Genomic DNA, 19,376 nt, shown 5'->3' on the forward strand with positions numbered 1-19,376 from the left:
GAAAGTGTTTATGTATTTCTAATGTTAGTGCATGTCCTGCCCTGGCCTTTGCACCAATTCTCTGACCTTAACTCTATGACCCTTCTGTGCAGCAAGCTTGGGTTATATTTCTTCCCAGAGTGTTGTGATAGGCGATCATGACAAAGGTTTTAAAGAATGATCAATGGAGGCTTCTGCATGTTCCTTTTTTTTTTTTTGTCAGGTTTGATGTGGCCGACCGACAATTCCACTCCTTCGAGGGCACTTGGAAGATGCTGATGGAAAGTCCCAATGATGTCAAAGAGCTGATACCAGAGTTCTTCTACCTGCCGGAATTCTTGACAAACATGAATGGTACCTGCCTTGCACTTTGTCCCTATTTTGTGTCAGCTTCTTGCTTGGAAAGAGCTGCTGCTTTAAAGTACTGTGTGATCTTTTCAGACGCTCTGTTGATAGCCACAGCAATCTTTGCTTGCATGATTTACATATGTCGGGATTAGTATAAGACCTATTAAAAGAATACATTTGGGAATTTTAAATTTTGACTGAACGTATTGTTTATCACAGTGTCCAAAAATTCTCTTTACTGCTCATCACATGCTCATGTGTACTTATGTACAGCATAGTGTAATTTTGTGTGCATCGGCTGTTTGTCTGATGTACTGGGTGGTTTTGTAGCCAATCCCTTTCGTTTGTATACCACATAAAGCAAGACCATGAATCAGTGAGACATTGAATGTAAAACTGTTTTTTCAAATGAGAGTGTATGCTACAAGAAGTTGTGAATGGAATATGTTTCCTCAATGCAGCTTCAAAAAAAGCAGCCTTATATATGTAACATTCTCTAGTTTGAGGATTGAGGGGCTCGTTATAAATATGAAAGAAGCCAACAGCCACAGAAACCAAGGGGCACAGGGGATTTTTAATTAATTTATTTATTTTGTGGTGTTGATCAATTTAGAATATTACTGAATATGTTATCGCTTAAAGCGAATTGATTAGAAAAGCAGAAGAAAAAACAACCACTGCCGCCGGTGGGATCCGAACCCACGACCTCCGAATTACGCGTCCGGTGCTCTACCTCTGAGCTACGGCGACGGCTGTCACACCTTCTGCTTTCGGGGGTATTTATGTTTACAAATAACCTAACCTTTGAGAGTGTTCATCAGCGCCACCCACGTTCATAAGCGGTGAACGTAGAACGTCCTGAGTTACCGCAGGTGTGACGTAGAACGTCATCGAACGGAGAGGGTGGAAGCTGCGTGGGTGTTCATCAGCGCCACATGGGTGGCGCTGATGAACACTCTCAAAGTTAGGTTACTTGTAAACATAAATACCCCCGAAAGCAGAACATTTGACAGCCGTCGCCGTAGCTCAGAGGTAGAGCATCGGACGCGTAATTCGGAGGTCGTGGGTTCGGATCCCACCGGCGGCATGTGGTTGTTTTTTCTCCTGCTTTTCTAATCAATTAGCCTTAAGCGATAACATATTCAGTAATATTCTAAATTGATCAACACCACAAAATAAATAAATTAATAATAATAAAAAAAAACCTTTGCCCCTTGGTTTCTGTGCCTGTTGGTTTCTGTCATATTTATAACGAGCCCCTTATTCCCCTTTCCTTGTTTGCTTAATTGCTTAGCGAGGGCCTCGGTTCTGGCAGCTTTGACGCCATAGGAAGCATAAGAGGGTTCTCACGCAGCTTCCACCCTCTCCGTTCGATGACGTTCTACGTCACACCTGCGGTAACTCAGGACGTTCCACGTCCGCCGCTTATGAACGTGGGTGGCGCTGATGAACACTCTCAAAGGTTAGGTTATTTGTAAACATAAATACCCCCGAAAGCAGAAGGTGTGACAGCCGTCGCCGTAGCTCAGAGGTAGAGCACCGGACGCGTAATTCGGAGGTCGTGGGTTCGGATCCCACCGGCGGCAGTGGTTGTTTTTTCTTCTGCTTTTCTAATCAATTCGCTTTAAGCGATAACATATTCAGTAATATTCTAAATTGATCAACACCACAAAATAAATAAATTAATTAAAAATCCCCTGTGCCCCTTGGTTTCTGTGGCTGTTGGCTTCTTTCATATTCTCTAGTTTGGTGCAAACTAATGACAAATAAACCTCTCGTTAAAGTTGGCAGAGAGGTCATATTTCTTTGTATTACTTTTACAAATGTGTTTTATTTTTTACTTTCCAGCACGGCATAGTACAGTTGCTTCTTGCAGGAGGATGTGGTGCAATAATTCGGAAGTGCTCTGCCTTGATAGTGTTGTCCATCGATTGCATATTATTGTGGTGCTTCTTGAGAACTCAGTTAACAAGATGACAAGATGTGGAGTTGGTAAACGTTTGTGGGAACTGTGCTGTGTGATATCAGTGCACGTTAAAAAACCCCAGGTGGCCCAAATTACTAGAGCCCTCCATTATTGCATCCCTCATACCCGAGTCGCTTTTGGACATTAAGCCCGACAAAAATCAAACCAAACCTTTGGAGTAGACTGAAAAAAAAAAAAAAGCCACATAATAGGTTTTCACTTCTGCTCTTTGTTCCTTCAGGATTTGACTTGGGACGACTCCAGGGAACAAAGGAACAGGTGGACGATGTCAGGCTCCCTGCGTGGGCCAGCTCCCCTGAGGACTTCATCTACAAGCATAGGAAAGCGCTGGTGTGTTCGCTACAGACTTTTTTTTTCATAAAACAAAGTGTTGATTCCAACAAGAGATTAAAAACTCCCCATGCAGCATAGTTTCCTTTAGCTTGGTCAAGGGTAACCTAGTATTTCTTGAGATGTGAAATTGTCCTCCCACATGAAACCAGCCATCGCGTCCTGTGGGTTCTTTTCTCTTGAAGCAGAGGAGCGGTATGCTTTACAGACAACTTCTGTTAATTGAACCTAGTTGGGGATTGAAAAAATCTCTGTGCATTAACACGCTCACTGCATCATGGGTCACTGGTAGATCACGTCTTGTATTCACGCTGTGCTACACGAATATTTAGTGATGCATTGAAGCCGTGGGAAAGATCAGGCTTTTCAAATAGCCTGCGAAAAACACATATGCCAAGTTGCTATTGCAATCTATTGTCGGGTCGAAGTCTGCTTCGCGTGAGGCTCACTTGGGGGTCATGCCACACCCAAACGTTTACGGGTCACGACACACAGGAATCAGGGCTCTTAAAATCGCTGTTGCAGTGAACATGTTTAGGTAACCAAAATCGAAATCAAAAGACTTGTTTCTACCTGAAAGGTTTAATGACAGCATACATAGTAGACTTGTACACAACTTGGCTTCCAGAAAGAGGGTTTTTCTCTTCATGGATATTCGCTCCCTCAGTGTTGTAAGCATGCTTCTCCTCCTCCGACAGGAATCGGAGTATGTATCGCTCCACCTGCATGAGTGGATCGACCTCATCTTCGGCTACAAGCAGAAGGGACCCGCAGCTGTTGAGGCACTGAATGTGTTCTACTACGTCTCATACGAAGGTGTGTGAGCCTACGGTCAGATTGAGAGGTCTCGCATGAATGACGGACGCTAAGTGGGTGCCTGTGCTGTGCTCGACAGGTGCTGTTGACCTGGATGCCATCAAGGACCCTGTTCAGCGTGAAGCTACTGAAGGAATCATCAACAATTTTGGCCAGACACCTTGCCAATTGCTGAAGGTCTGCTCGCATTTCTTTTGGGTGTTGCTGCACAAAACTGACAAAGAAAACAAAAAAAATCTAGAAGCTGCTTCAGTTGTGATGTGATGTGTAAAACTTCAGATGTGTGTTTATATGGCTTAATGGTGTAGCCTACTGCCTAACCAGATATTCAATAACACAAAGTGGTTGTTACATTGTGTAACTTTAAAAAAAAAAAAATGTCACTGTGTAAAATGTTCAAATGATATATGCATACATATATTCGTATTAGTGTGTGCTGCATACAAAAGGTGTAGAAGGCATTCATTTTATAGTTTTAAGGAACAAAATGTGTTGCTGTGTTTTGCAAACAGCATGAAGGAATCATTTTTGTTTTTTATGTTGCTTTGTGCATTGCAGCATATGGTGTCAACAAAGTGCACAGTAAAAAAAAAATAGAGGAAAGTGGTGCTCAATGTAGACGTTATAATCAAGAAGACAATTTCCTATCTTTGTCATCTGTAGACTGCATTTTTTAGAATGCAATCGCCACATGGTAACTGTTTGCACATCAAACAGTTCAGTATGTGGCATGCACAAGAAAAATTTCTTCGTTCTGGCACTTCAAGCATGTGGCTGAGAGAAGGATCTTTTGCAGGAACCTCATCCAAGAAGGTTGTCCCATGAGGGAGCCCTGCTGAGAATGACCAAGTCTGACACAAAGCCCCCGAACCTCTTCTTGTTCTTGCAAAACCTCAAGGCCTATGTGGTGGATGTAAGCACCCTGTGTCTTGCAGATATAATTGAGTGGAATTAGTTATACCTTTTTGCCTTGTGTGTGCTTGTAAAGCTTTTGTGATCTGAGAGTCGGGAACCTTGTAGAATGCGCACTGTCGTTTGCCAAGTTTAAAAAAGTAATGTAGTAGAATCTCTATGATATGAGCATGGTTCATATGAATTCGTGAAATACCCTGGCTGGAGTGCACTGTGTACAATTTGCAGAATTTCGTGTGTTCCAAACACACTCACATGCCATTAGGAATGATGCAAACTCTTGAGCCGTGACTGCACCTATGAACACCAGGCACTGCTGCCATGGTCACCAGTCACACTGTACACACTGCAAGCAGCGAGGTGCAGAGCCCACACATTGCCAACATCACAAGTGAATGTTGGAGCATGGCCATAAAAAAATTCCATCAGCTGCAAACAGATGGGCATGAATGTATTTCCCATGCTTCTGTACGCAAATTTTGGATGGTACGATTATTTTAACGGCGCTATGAGGTTTGTGTCATCGAGGGTCTACTGTATTACTGTATAATACTGTACCGTATTATACATCTCATGTGTAGGCTTGCATTTTGACTGTGGCGAGGAGATCGTGGCAGACTATGCTAAGCATTATTCCGTTAATTTTATTTAGGTCACAAATTTTGCTAGATATTGTGGGCCTGCACTCGTAAAATTTCTTCCAATGGTATTTTAACGGTGTTCAAATCAAGTGTTATCAATCTTTTTTTTTTTTTTTTTTAAGATGTGAAGTCACATTCGAGGTCAAAAAGGGAGTACAAATGCCCACATTATGTTGTTTGTGCAGATGTGTCAAATAATTTGTTGCTTTGATGCTGTTTCTTTTCATTTCTAGCTTTCAAAAGCTTTTCGTTTTGTTTTTATGTGGTGATACATTACACCTCATTTTTAGGGTCAAATATTTTTCCAGCTAGACCTGGATGTAATGAGCCTGCATGCAGCAAATTTCTCGATATTGCAGTGTTTCTTAATTCCCCATGACCACCCCCACTGAAGCACGTACATTTGTTAACTCCATGTAACAAAGGTTTTTGCGGCGGTTGACCTTGGTATAACAAGCTCTTGGCAAAGGCTATCAGTTAGCTAATGTTGTGGAACTAAAAACTTGACCGAACCATGCAAAAGTTCTTGACAACAAAACACAAAGCGTCAAGAGGAACATCTATGATCGCAACAAGGGACCACTGTTGACGCAATGCGCCGTGCTCCAACGGGATCCATGCCTTGAAGTGCCAAATACGGCAGTCTCCACAGCTTTTGCATTTGCAACATCACACCACATGGCACTGCAACATTTCATGCTCAAAAGCAGTGAAAAACAATAGGACATAGCAAAGCAAAACAGGACAAGCAGTGCACAGTCATCGCTGCCACTTGGTTGCTCACGTGATTTCATTGCCAATGGCAGTCATGCGTTAGTAGCAGAGGTGGCAGAGAGCAGTGGCAACGCGAGGCAAAGAGTGCCTTTCCTAGGGCAGCGGTGGTTGTGCAGTAGTCTTGCACCTGTTAAAAAAAAAAGTAACTGATTAAAATTGCATTTACTTCAAAATTTTATAGGTGGTTTCACCTACAGATATTTCTTATTTGGTTTCTATTCAACGTTGTCCTCTCGACTCTTTTCTCAATTTCGTTATATTAACTGTAGTGCTTGATTAATTTTCTGAGTGTTGTTGTAACTGATGTGAAAAGGTCTGAGTAAAAAAAAACTCATTGCAATTATCATGCATTGCCTGCTTGTATGTGTGCTTATCGCCAACACACTCGCTTATCTTTTCATCCCTTTTCTCTTCGTTAACTTGTTTGCCGTCAACTTTTTTCCTGATCCTATTTCTCCTTTGGAATCAAATGACTTCAGAAGCTTTGCCAAATTAATATTGCTGTTTTCTGGTCACTGACAGTGACAACTTTCACTGCAAATGCACATTTTGGGAAAAATGCCTGTTTGTAAAACATTTTGCTGCTTGTTTTCTGGGTTCTGTTCTGCGACCTTGGCTTTAGTCTTTCGTCATGTGGAATTGGGTTTGGCTCTCACCTGAATGCTTGTGGCAAATGTGCAGGCCCCTCTGAGCTGTCCTGTTGTACACGTGAACATCCCAAAGTCACCAGCACGCTCCTTCATGCAACATGGTCTCATGGACACCCTGGTCACTGTGGGTTGTGATGGCTCTCTTGGGGTCCATGGCTGGCTGCCATATGATCGCACCCGGTCTTATCCCAACTACTTCACCTTTGAGAAGGACCTTAACCTTCAGAATCCCAAGTATGTCCATCTCCTTCGCTCAGTGTTTTGTTACTTAGAGGAAGAGTCTCTTAGTTAGTTCAAAATGGCTGCCAGGGATTTCCAAGCATAAGGATCTTTCACTTTGAAGCAAATGATTTATCTATTTACAATATATTTGAATTGAAGTGTACAATAAACTTCTTTAGAGGAATCCTCACCCAAAATTCAGGAGTTATTCTAGAAGAAAATAATTAAAACTGCTACATTCATCTGAGTGCTGTCCTGTGGCTGTTGAGGAAACCTGCAGAAATTTGTCACATGTTTTAGTTGAGAAATCATCTTATTCCAGGCATTGAACTGGGGCCACTTTTAGACAAGGGCAATCACTTCACCGACTGATTTAACCAAGAGGTCTAGAAGAGGACAGGGTAAAGCCTAATCGGCCAACAACATGTCAAAAATGACAGGCTTCAGATTAGTCTCCGGTACTCCAGAGATGTGGCGTGCATTCACATAGTTAAGCATCTAAGAACGTAGAAAGCTGTGTAGGAGCTCAAAATGCTGTTCCGCTAATTTATTGTCTAAACAGCACTGCTTTTGTCATGTGAAAAATACAGAAGCCTTAAAATTGCACAGCTTTCTGAATTGATAAAGTTTAACATGGCAACAGCATGTGCTCAGCATTTCAAAACAGGAGAAAAGTATATTGCGACATAGTTAGGACAGCAAACTATATGAAGTACCGCATCATTCCTGCAATGTCATGATTAGCACATAATGGACTCCATTGCCTTTAGACATGTGCTGGTCAGCGTGTGGCTTGACATTGAGTGCAGGACTCTCAGCATCTGATATTGAAACCACTCCATAGCTTGTTAAAGGGGCTGCAAAACACTGCTTGAGGGGATACCGGCTATACTTCAGGTGGGTTGTTTATGTCACACAGATGCTGACTTAAAAAGAATTACAGGAATCGATGCACAGGAACGGGAGTTATTCAGTGAAGAAATTTCAAAATACAAGGAAACAAAACGCTGCCCTCAACTCGATTTTAGCGGGGCTTCCCACTCCTATTTCACTCTCCCAATGACGGCACCTGGCGCAACCAATCAAAACAGCCAGCCAGAGGACGTCGCGGAAGTTTGTACTCCATGGTTGCCTGCTCTCTGTAACTCGTTCTTGCTGAGACTAGCAGCGTCGTTTCCGTGCCAGAGCACCCCTGGTGGTGTATTTTTATTTTACTTGCTTTGCAGGGCTTTTATCTAAGACAAATAAGTTGTTTTTGTTGATCTAATATAAAACGCAGACAGGTGGCAAAATGTGTCTTTATTCACACAATTTGCAGTATATTTACTGTTTGTCTGATCATCAAGCTCGCGCCAGGTGATGTCATATCTGCTGCTAAAAACCCGCCACTGTGTGGCGACACCATCAGAGCCATGAAGTTGTTTTTGGGAGGACATTAAAATATTAAAAAACGGAATATACGCGGTATTACCGACACTAATAACACCATTATAACTCACTGTATGCAATCAACAGGCAAAACAGTTAACTAAAATTGTGTTTCTGGACCACTTTAATGGGGAAATCTAAAGTATGTTTAGAAATTGCGTGAAACAATTGAGGACCAGCTAGACTTTTCACAACTTCAAGGAAGAAGTGAAAGTCGAAACTGTGTCTCCGCTCAGCAGGGTTGACTGCCTTATTGTTAACTTTTTGGTTCTAGGAGTGCCAAGAAGCTGGCTGGGGTGTTCCAGCCGGGAGCCAAGGTGCATAGCCGCCTGTTTGTCCTCAGCTCAGACGGCAAGTTCCTTGTCTCTGGGGGCCATTGGGACAACAGTGTGCGTGCCTACAGCCTGCTGCGCTCCAAGCAGGTGGCACATGTCATCCTGCACAAAGGTGAGCCTTTGCTCACACTAGCATCGCGAGCTACAGTGGGAGCAGCATGGCGTGGCGGCTTTGCACCTTAATCGTTTTATTCTGGTTTACAGACGTGGTTACAAGCCTTGCCACGGACAACTGTGGGATGTACCTCATGACCGGCTCACGTGACACGACTTGCATCATCTGGGAGCTAAACCAGCTGGTGATTTGACAATCTCTTCTTATGGCGCCGTTCCTTGGGTTTTGTGTCTTGCAGCTGAATTTCTGGCTGCTGCTTCTGGTGTACGTGTATTTCTTTAAAAATAGAAGTTGGCCTGTACTGATAGGGTGCAGTATTCTAATCACAAGTAGACCACTCTCACTGAAAATGGAGTACAGGTGTTACCATCACCTGCAAGTGAAATGCGTGCGTCAGCACTGATTTTGAGGCGCCATTTACTTAAACCTGTCCTTTTCAGTAAGGATGCCAGCAGTTTGAATCGGCCGGTGAGAAGATCTTTAAATCCAGTTTTCTCAGCTTGAAGGTGTCTTTTGCTGTTGTATAAAGTCAACGTAGTCAGAAAGAGCCGAAGAATCAATTTTTACTGGAACAGTAGTTGGATGCAGTCTTCAACACATTTGCTGGCAAGTAAGGTACAGCATAGTGGCATAAAGGTTGCTGCGGATCAGAAATGTGGCGCTTGCTGCTCTTGGTCCGCACCTCTGCATTCCAGCATGCCAGCAGTGTAAGCGGGGAAATGAAGGCATCAGAGATAGAGGTAGTTGCAGACTCTCTTTATGTGACCAGTATTCATTATCACTCATTCTGAAATGTTGCTGTTTATTAAATCTGCATCTCACTATACTCGTTCTTGTCTTTACACGCAGTACTTGACAGGTTGTGACTTACCTGTGATGGGTGGAACCATGTCAGTGTCGCTTGCAATGTGAATTTTGTTTGCTGCTCTTTCAGCAGGATCATGTTCTCATTTTCTGTGCAGGGTTCTGGCAGTTTTCTTCCCTACAAACCGTTTCAGATACTGTGTGGACATGATAGCGAAGTGACCTGTGTTGCTGTCATCACTGAGCTGGACATGGCCCTTTCTGGTTCAAAGGTATGTCGGTAGGCTTACCTCTCAACCTTTTCACATAATGTTCCCCTCAAACAGTCGTGAAGGCATCCATTAATCCACCAAATCGATTCTTCTCTAAAAAAAGTAAGTTGCAATTCTGCCATTAAGTGCCATAGTGCTATATTCATTTTTTGATGACTGTGTGCCATTGTTATGAAGCTAAAAATTGCAAGTTCCCAAAAATGCCAGCAAGACCAGTTGCAACCCTATTGGTTTCAGCTGTGTTTTTGGACCTTCTAATTGTTTCTTCAGTTCCTCTTTCTTTTTTTCTTTTCCTGCATGGTCAGAAACAGTTGGTACAGGTGCCCGCAAAAGTTTTCAGTATGCTGAAATCACACAAAGCCTGAATTCTCTCTCTTACGTAGAGGCACAGCCAGGCATTAAGAAATGCATCGTGCTGTTCGCGGAGGAAAGTACGGAGTTCATCTGTCAGTTTGTGGAGGCATGCTGTAACTGCTCAGAAATTAAATTTTGTTGGTAATTTTCGTGTTCCGAAAACTTTTGTGGGCAACTGTACATTATGCTATTTAAAACAGCAGAAAAGTGTTCTGCATTCTCACAGAGGATGTAATTATGCCACTCTTGTTTCCTCGGTATTCTGTCTTCTTTGGGCAGTGTTATTAAATAAGTCTTTGACGAAGGGCTTTCAAATTTGTCTACTTTTCTTACTTAGCTTTCTTGAGCTTGCTGCTTCAAATGAGGTGATTTAGCATTATGATGGGTACCTAGAATTACGGATTTCCTTTGTCCAAAATGTGGTTATTGAAGGCAGGATGTGTTGCCCCCAAGCACAGGGGCTAATCACAGTGGTGTGATTAGTGTGGTGTTGTGGTGCATTTGCAGGATGGAACAGTGAATGTGCACAGCGTGCGCGAGGGCCACTTCCTGCACACGCTGCGGCTCCCCGGAGACTTGCCCGAACAGGTGGCGCTGCTGTCAGTGTCACATCTAGGCTTCATCTGTGTTCACAGCTGCCCGGATCCTCATGCTCTGCTGGTCAGTAACAGCTCTTTTGAACTTAGACCTGGACTAAGCACAATTTGCCCTAAGTGTAGCTTGAAGAAATCTAGTCTTTGAAATTGGCCCGAAATCGCTGATTGAGCGCCCACACTAGGAAGAGAGTACCGTCTCCTTCTGCATTTTGATCCATGGCAGTTAATATGCTTTTGCATCACCCTTTTGTTAAAATTAGTGACTGTCACTGAGAGCTGGGGCTGGATTCTCACGTGGTTGGCTTTCCCAGCTACTAGTTGGCTTTGACTCGCGCGATTGGCCGGCGCACCGGAGTCCGGCCCCTGGACCCACATTCTACAAGTGTCCACTATATGAGGGGACAACTTTTTTTTGGCAATGGAGCGGAAACTAGGTAGGAAAGAGAGAGAGGCGGGCTTTTGTCCCCGTGCCATGGGGTGTAGGTTGTTCGTTGTTCAAGATAGGGGTGCGGCGAAGTGAAAGGGGGAAGTTGGAGAGGCGGCTCAAGTTCGCTAGGGCTCAGGAACCCACTCTCCGAGGCACAGGGACAAACACCTATCTCTCTCCCTTTCCTACCTAGTCTCTGCTGCATTGCAGAAAAAAAAAAAGTTGTCTCCGAGTACAGTGAAACCTCGTTGATATGTTCATGGTTCACATGACTTCTGGTTTGTTCGCTCAAAGTCGCGGACATTCAAAATGTCCCATAGAGTTATACTACATTTCTCCTGGTTAATACATTCCTGGAAAACATGCTACTACAGGCTACTACAAAATTTCGACAAATTGTGTTCGTATTGTATGTTTATGTAAACGTGCAAGTGGGTCGCACATGAGAGCAGGCGACATGAAAAGCTGAAATGCAGCGGCGGTCACCCGCTGTGGTGGTTTCTCTGCAGTGCCTAGACACAAGGGGGCAAAGCACCACCCCTGGCGACAACAACAAAAAAAAAATGGCGTGCTAGTATTCGAGACAACCGTTTTTGCAGGGGCGTGACATTAAGAGGAAAAACGCTGAGGTTTTTTTCGCGTTGCATAAGGGCAAGGGAGCACATCTAGAAACTGCAGCGATGCGCTCACAAGCAGGCCGGGTCCAGCAAACGCAGAGCAGAAACGCTGCCACAATCAGCCACCGGGGTGGTTTCCCCACTGTATTTAGTTGCTATGGGTTGAAGCATCCGAAAATGGCAAGGAAGAGAGATTGGTTGCTTTCGTCATTGCCTTCGGCAGACCGGACGCGTTACGAAGTTCCTTCCATGCTTAAGACAGCGCAAACGCGGACTGAATTTTTGCGAGAACTAGGAAAGGATCTGTTCAGATCTTGTGACAAGAAGTGCTAACTGACATTTTTATAAAATGAAATTGCCAGTTAATGTCTTTGTACTTCATTCAAAAGTTAATTTCTCAAAATTAGGCAGTTTGGATCATACGTTTTTCCGCAATTTTGTTTTAAATGTATCGACGAGGTTTTACTGTATAGGTGGGCATGTCTGCTGTGGTTCATGCTGGTTAGGTGGTGCTGCAAATGCAGATATATGATGGCTGTGTCATGACAGCTGATTTGTCTTTCCTCTGATGTCATCTCACCTAAAATTTTACTTGTCACTGCATCAGCAGTTGTAGTGCAAATGTGGATATTATGGAGCTTGTGCTATAAAATACGTATGATATACAGGGTGTTTCACCTAAGACTTTCTGCAATTTTTAAAAATAAGCTATTTGAATTAGATGCGCGCTTTTTCTGGCATAGCATTGTCAGTGGTGTAGTACATCATAATGCAGCTGAGACGTGCTAACTAGCAGGCTTGTTAACCAATATTCAATAGTTAACTTTTAAACTATTACCGTTGGGCTCCTTAATTATTGAGAGGCATGTAGCCCACCGTAAGTAATGTCCATATCCGTTTTTAGAATTTCGAGAACGCGATTATCCTCGGCGCTGTGGCCCAACAAATTTTGGCTATTTCGACGAGTTAGGTTCACTGGAGAGGTTGCTTTGCCTTCAAGCTTCTCAAACCGCATGCATTTTGGCGCGATGAAGGCGAAATTTGTTGGGCCACAGCGCCAAGGATAATCGCGTTCTCGAAATTCTAAAAACGGATATGGACATTACTTACGGTGGGCTACATGCCTCTCAATAATTAAGGAGCCCAACGGTAATAGTTTAAAAGTTAACTATTAAATATTGGTTAACAAGCCTGCTAGTTAGCACGTCTTAGCTGAATTATGATGTACTACACCACTGACAATGCTATGCCAGAAAAAGCGAGCATCTAATTCAAATAGCTTATCTTTAAAAATTGCAGAAAGTCTTAGGTGAAACACCCTGTATACTAAACGGTCAGAAATCGGCAACAGGTGATGGCTGTTTGGTTTAAAGGCGGTGGAAACTTTTGGTAATTAATGTGATCTGAGATGGCAGCAGTGGCATTTTTCATATTTTATGGCAAGAAAATTGGCCCCGTTTAAGCTATGGCCATTTGGACTTGCACGCTTAGTGGACGCTTCCAAAATGTGGGGTGACCCATTGAGGTGGCTTGGTGGCTTTGGAATTCGGCTACTGACCCCAAAATCGTTGGTTCGATCTTGGTCGTGACAGCTGTATGTGTCACTTCAGGATGCTAAGACCCATAATTTACAATTTTTTGCCAAAATTTTGTCCTTGGGTACACATCAAGAGAAGCAGTGAACATTGAGGATCTTGCAAAACATTATCGGTAACCACAAAGGGCTGCAAAATAAGGCATGCAAGGCACTTATGTTGACTTGTTTAACAATGTCGCACATTGTGTGGGGCACAGGTCATGCCGACCCCCGTTTGTCTCTCAGCAGATTTTCAATTTTTCAGCATGTATTGCAAGCATCCATGGCATTTGCTCAGCATAAGGTCTTCCAGAAAAATTCAGGGGGCACTTTGACTGTCTAAAGTGCGTAGAGGCGAAAGCGTTTTCCGAACCACTTTCGCTGCTTCGGTGGCACTGGTGGCGTCATATATAATTGAGTACTAATTACTAAGTGATGACAAATCACTAATTAATGGTTTTATTACAGATTAATGCCTGAATACTAATTAACTGCTAATTAATGACGCTTAAGCTTCGCGTTTAGGAGTGGAATGCGAGAGCGTGTTGTAGCGCTGCCAGGGAGTCCATGGAACACCACCACCCGTTTTGAACAGGAAAGGAAATGGCAGGAAATGGCGCAGTAATTCTCTGTCATCTCGGTGGACACCTGAACCGCACCGTACAGGAAGGGAGGAAGTAGAAGTGAAAGAAGACAAAGAGGGCCCGTAATGAAGGAAATGAAAATTGTATTTGAGGAAAGGAAATTACGCAGTAACTGTCTCACATATCTCGGTGAACACCCGTCAAAATTCAGGGGGGCACTTTTTTTTACCTAAAGTGTGGTCACTGATGTGTGGTTAAGATGTTAAGCTTCGCCTCTAAGAGTGGAACGCGACAGCACCTTGCAACTCTGCCAGGGAGTTCATAGAACGCCATTTCCCATTCGGTTATTAAGTTGGTTTTTGAGGAAAGGAAATGTATCTGTCTCTCATATCTCGGTGGACACCTAAACCTCTCCGGAAGGGAAGGGAAGGGAGGAGGATGGGAGTGAGCGAAGACACCGTGTATTCACTAGATGATGCGCCTTTGTTCATTCCAAACCATCGAGCTGGCATGGCGGAGTGGATAGCATGGTAGTCTCACACGCCGAAGACCGGGGTTCGATTCCCGAGCTCGACCAATTTCCTACTCGGTTTTATTTATTTATATGGCCTGACTAGAAAAGTTAATTAGGCTATTTGGGTAATTAAGCAATTAACTAAGCTCAGTCCCACTTACTTAGAGCATCACTATACGATCCCTTCAATTGGTTGCATGGTTACTAGGCAAAGTACAATTGGCCCCGTTTGAAATTCGCGCACTGTGACGTCACGGCCGTTTCGACCAATTGAAAAGCGTGACATTTTCTGTCGACAACTGCTGCTTACAACGATGAGGCATTAAAGGCTTTCGCCTTAAAAACTTGGGAGTCATAAAGTGGTGCCAAAGAAACACAAACTACCTGAGCAAGACTGCATGCCATTTCAAAGTTGACAAAAAGTATTTTACTCTATTAAATTGTGAGGTGGTGTGCCTCACACTTACCTTAGATTTACTGTTGTGTGAACATTTTTTGCAGAAATCTGGCTATGTGCTTCACCTGTACACCATCAACGGGAAGTATCTGCTGAGGAAGGAGGTGTCGAGGGCCATTTCAGACATGACTATATGCGATGATTTCCTCATCACGGGTGACGAAGATGGATTGCTCGTCATCTACGAATTGTTTGGGTGCGCTATGTGTCTTGCTTTTCTTCTTTTGCTTTTTTTTTTATAACCAAGCACAGGAGGTTGCCTGGTGCAGTGCGTGCAGGAACTGCACATTTTTAAATAGTGAACAATTCATAGTCCATTTTTGGATTGTTTTAAACAATAAGCAGTGGAATTTATGGGCATGCCCTGCCTTCTTTAAGCACGACTGCAGGGTTTCTGCTCCCTTGCAGCACCTAAAGATAGGGCACAGTCTGTAGAGTGCCACCACAGAGTTGTGGTTACAAAAGGGCATTCTCGACAAGCCACAGCATGCTTAGCCCACGCGTATTGGTTTCACGGCACTGTTAGTCCTATGATGAGCCCATATGCCGTGTTTACTCACGTAATAGACTCGCTCGCATAATGAACCCACCTGCCACTTTTGTGGTTGAGGATTTACTTTTTTTTTTTCCTCATGTAAAATGCGTGCACCTAACCTAGAGGACCAGTGTTCAGCATGGGGACGCAACTTGTCGACCACATGCTTTTGTTGACGAACGGACAGGAATGTGGGCAGATGAACAGTCTGACGGACGGGCAGACATGTGTATGATATGAAATTTCGCTTACAAGAAAAAAGTCTATCAATATTTTTGTCCTCGCATAAAAAACATGCACCTGACCTACAGGGCCAGTGTTCAGCATTACCTTGCCACAAACCAGTGCCATTGACTACCAAAATCGTCAGATCACACTGTGACACAGCGAACGCCTTTTGAAGTTAACAATGCTAAACGCCAGTGACACAAACACGGATGACGTGGGGACGCAACTTGTCTATGACTCACTTTTGTTGATGGACAGACAGATGGACTAACAGACTGATGGGGCAGACAGATGTATAATATAGAATTTTGACTCGCAAAAAAAAAAAAAAAATGGTTGTAATTTTCCTTCAAATTGAGATCAAAGTTTTCTGGAAAAAGTGAGTTCATTACACAAGTAATTGCGGTATGCTGTCGAACTTCAGAAATAATAGGACTAATTTTTGGCAGTGTTTTATTGTTATTTATTTATTTGCAGCCTCCACAGCATGAGGAAACAGCTCTTGCAGCAGAGATATCAAGGATATGAAATGTTTACACAAAACATTGCTTTCAGGAACAGCACTGAATATGCACGCTCATTGTTCTTCAAAGCATGATTTGTCCTTTTGCATGCTTGCACGTTTCTGTCGGCTTGTTGTACTTGGTGTAGTTTTTCATTTATTCCTTTTACTGCAGCTGTGTATGTACTATTGCGCTCAATATGAGTTGCAACGCGTGGTCATCGACCGGGGCTCGTTCCGTGGTGTGCCTCCTCCAAACAGTTGCTCGGAATTCAGGGAGAAACTTTTTCTTGAGCGAGGGTGCTGTTGTTTCCTGGAACAGCAGTTTCTCCCAGAATTCCGAGCGACTGTTTGGAGGAGGCACACCACGGAATGAGCCCCGGTCGATGACCGCGCGTTGCAACTCATATTGAGCGCGATAGTACTCACTATGAAGATTTTGTACGTTTGTCATCTAGTCTGCTCCAACTATGGTGATTGCAAACAAGTGCTAGAAGTCATGGAGAAAATGTGTGATGTGACCTTGCTTTTTCAATTCCGCAGCTGCATCCGTACTGTTTTCATTTTGCAACTGCATTTCTGTGATGATGTTCTAAACAGCCATCTTGCATTGTACTTGCAGCCTGGCTGAAAAAGTGTCGCTGCCACTGTGCTCTCCCATCCTGACCGTGGTTCGAACGCCGACCAACTCGCACCTCATCTGCAGCCTCGGCAATGGGAAGCTGGTTGTCATTGGAATATCGACGTCGTCGCTGCGTTCCTCCTGAATCCCCCAGGACCCAACTCAGAAGCGCCCAAGCATTCAAGACCCAGGTGCCTGAAAGGGGAACTACAGTCTTCCCCAACACGTGACTCGCAAGCATGCACTCTGGCCTCCACGCATGCACTGCAGGGAGCCCTAACCTAGCACAGAGAGCATAGTGGTCGTGCAAGACGTTCTGTTCTTTTTTCCTAATCGTTTGCACGGGTATTGTTAATGTTTTCTTTCCGTCTTTTCCTCTTGTTGGCAGCATTGGTTGTGACAGTGAAGCAGCACGAGTGTTCGTTCTAGCACCGTTGCTAACAAAAGGAAGGTGTGCAGTGCTGTGAGGAGGTGGCACACACTTATGCGCAATGAATAGTTTGCCGCATTGCATATTTTGCACCGCATTTCGTAGTTGCACCTGCAGTTTCCGTAAAATGTAGCCTCAGCAGTCAGTTTGGCACTTACGTGTAGTGTTTACTGTGATGCACAATTTCCTTAGTGTCCAGACTGAGGTGCTGCTTTGATAGTGATTTAAATGGAATTTTTGTTTGAGGTTCAGTGTCGGTGTTCAGCAGACTGACTGGGTGCACAAAGGCTAACAAAACATTGCGCCTGATGTTACTGCTATGACTCGACGCATCGCGGACAATAGTATCCGAGCAATCTTGTGCAGGGCAAGCAATGCGAATGGTTTGTGAATTGTGCATGGCATGCTTGCCGTTCTTCAGAGCAGGCTCTCTGAAGTGAAGTGCAATGAGAATGAACTCTGTTGTTCTGTTTAAATGTGCTTGTTAATTGTTTAAGCTAACCTTGTTATGTGCTATCATAGGAGCTTACGATTTAGATTCAACAGACTACGGCACTTGATCGTGGCGAGTGGCAGTAGGTGTCAGTGCTTTGCAGTACAACAGGGATAGAGTGAAAATGAATGCAACTTATTTTATGTCGGAGTTGCCTACAAATTGTGCTTTGTTCCAGGCTTTACATGCTTAATTTGTCTCTATACCTGCCCGATTTCATGTTGCATGTTAAGCTCTGTTGTTTGCTATGTACCTCGAGTTATTTTTGCTTCATGGCCATAATCGCAAAAGCGGAATATAGTCTGTTGATAGTGCAGAAAAGAAAATGTATTACATGGAGAGGCAGGTTGTGACCTGTCTTTTGAGAAAAATGGACGACCTGGTACGGTCCGGTTTCAGACAGTGGTAGCAGATAAACCTGTGAAGCTCTCAATGTTTATAGTACTCCAGAACACAGTGCCCAGACCACAAGTACATGTAGGTTAGACTGCGCCGCATTCAGATATATCTATAAATAGACAACATGTATCTGTAGCGCAGTGACTTGCGCAGTGACATCCCGCTGGGGAAATTTTTACAGGCCTAACATTAGTTTACAGGAGTATGCAGAGAGAAGTCTTTCGTCGCGCTTGGCAGTCCAGCTTACCTATGTATATTACCGTGGACATGGTAGCACAGCCTACTGGACTTATGTATTTTACGTGTATTAAGTAGTAGCACAGACTCCTGTGAGCTGTAGAATGGGCAAGCTTGTGGAGAAGTTTCTTTGAGAGTAGGCTGAGCAAGCTTGTCATGTAATGTTACTCATAAGAAATGGACAAGTGTCGTATGCATGGTGGTGCTAAATGTTTGGAAACCAGGCCAGCAGGATTTTCAGCAGTGCTTGTCGCCAGGGGATGTAATCGAAGCTCTAACAGCGCTGGAAAGCATAAAAGTGCAAGCAGTTTTGAGATATAGATTGTTCTCGGCCAGCTTTTGTTGCTGTTGCATCATTCCAAACTCATTGACAGGGTGTCGGTTAGTAGAGTGACTGGTTTTGTTTCCTGACTTCAGACGTGTAGGAGGGATTTAGAAGTCGCGTGTTATGCTTGCAAACGTTGTACGAATTCCACAGGCCATGTACTTATACAGAGCAAGAGTGCTTAAATGCGCCAGTGGATATGCTTTTTCACATAAGAGCATTGTTTGTAGTCACTTTATGCAAAATTGTATGCACACGCAGAATGTCTCATGTGGATGGAGTCAGTCAGAATGGGCTCATGAGAGGCGAGCTCTTCACAGAGAGAGTTTGCACCTAACGTTTACTTGTTGTGTTTTTTTATACTAATGGTTGTTACATATATATATATCTACATATATATGAGTGATTATATATATATATATATCTATACCAGTTGGACTCTATTGTTTTCCTAAGATGGGAAGCCTTGTTTACAGTTTACTCTGTACATTTGTGTAAATATGCCATGGAAGCCGGAGACTGCAATCTATTTAATAGACACATATCTGAATAAAATTATTGCAACCACAGCACCTTAGATTATGTGCACACTGTCTTTTTTTTCGGATGAGTTAACCTTACCATGCTGCCAGAAAATAATGGTACTGATTTATTCAATGCATGCAGCATTTGCAGCAGATTCATGAATTTTTGCTTTAAAACTGCATGTTGCTAACTGAAAAGATGCTAAAATTTCTCTGTTGAGTCACAGAACCAAAGGACGAAAATATCTGCAGTTAATATTGCTTACTAGATATTCTCTGCTTTTGGGTCTTGCCAAAAAATTTATTTTAAAATGTTGTGCTTGAACTGTTTTTGTTCGCTTCA

General features: G+C 43.4%; 1 protein-coding gene across 4 annotated transcripts in view; it reads left to right on the plus strand.

Moving 5' to 3' along the window:
- LOC149342839 (neurobeachin-like protein 1) overlaps positions 1 to 19,086 on the plus strand; it is a 91,137-nt gene extending 72,051 nt beyond the window's left edge. For all 4 annotated transcript variants that reach the window (XM_089545336.1, XM_089545338.1, XM_089545339.1 and 1 more), the window contains 12 exons: positions 203 to 333; positions 2,535 to 2,644; positions 3,343 to 3,460; positions 3,540 to 3,637; positions 4,257 to 4,373; positions 6,469 to 6,671; positions 8,362 to 8,534; positions 8,627 to 8,721; positions 9,500 to 9,613; positions 10,475 to 10,627; positions 14,783 to 14,934; positions 16,626 to 19,086. In XM_089545336.1, coding sequence (XP_089401462.1) covers positions 203 to 333; positions 2,535 to 2,644; positions 3,343 to 3,460; positions 3,540 to 3,637; positions 4,257 to 4,373; positions 6,469 to 6,671; positions 8,362 to 8,534; positions 8,627 to 8,721; positions 9,500 to 9,613; positions 10,475 to 10,627; positions 14,783 to 14,934; positions 16,626 to 16,770 — 1,609 coding nt within the window. In that variant the 3' untranslated portion in view covers positions 16,771 to 19,086. The remainder of the gene's footprint in view (positions 1 to 202; positions 334 to 2,534; positions 2,645 to 3,342; positions 3,461 to 3,539; positions 3,638 to 4,256; positions 4,374 to 6,468; positions 6,672 to 8,361; positions 8,535 to 8,626; positions 8,722 to 9,499; positions 9,614 to 10,474; positions 10,628 to 14,782; positions 14,935 to 16,625) is intronic.
- Positions 19,087 to 19,376: the final 290 nt, after the last annotated feature.

The sequence above is a fragment of the Amblyomma mixtum genome, chromosome 5, assembly GCF_055824585.1.
Source record: "Amblyomma mixtum isolate Tamu chromosome 5, ASM5582458v1, whole genome shotgun sequence".
In the NCBI taxonomy this organism is placed as follows: Eukaryota; Metazoa; Arthropoda; class Arachnida; order Ixodida; family Ixodidae; genus Amblyomma; species Amblyomma mixtum.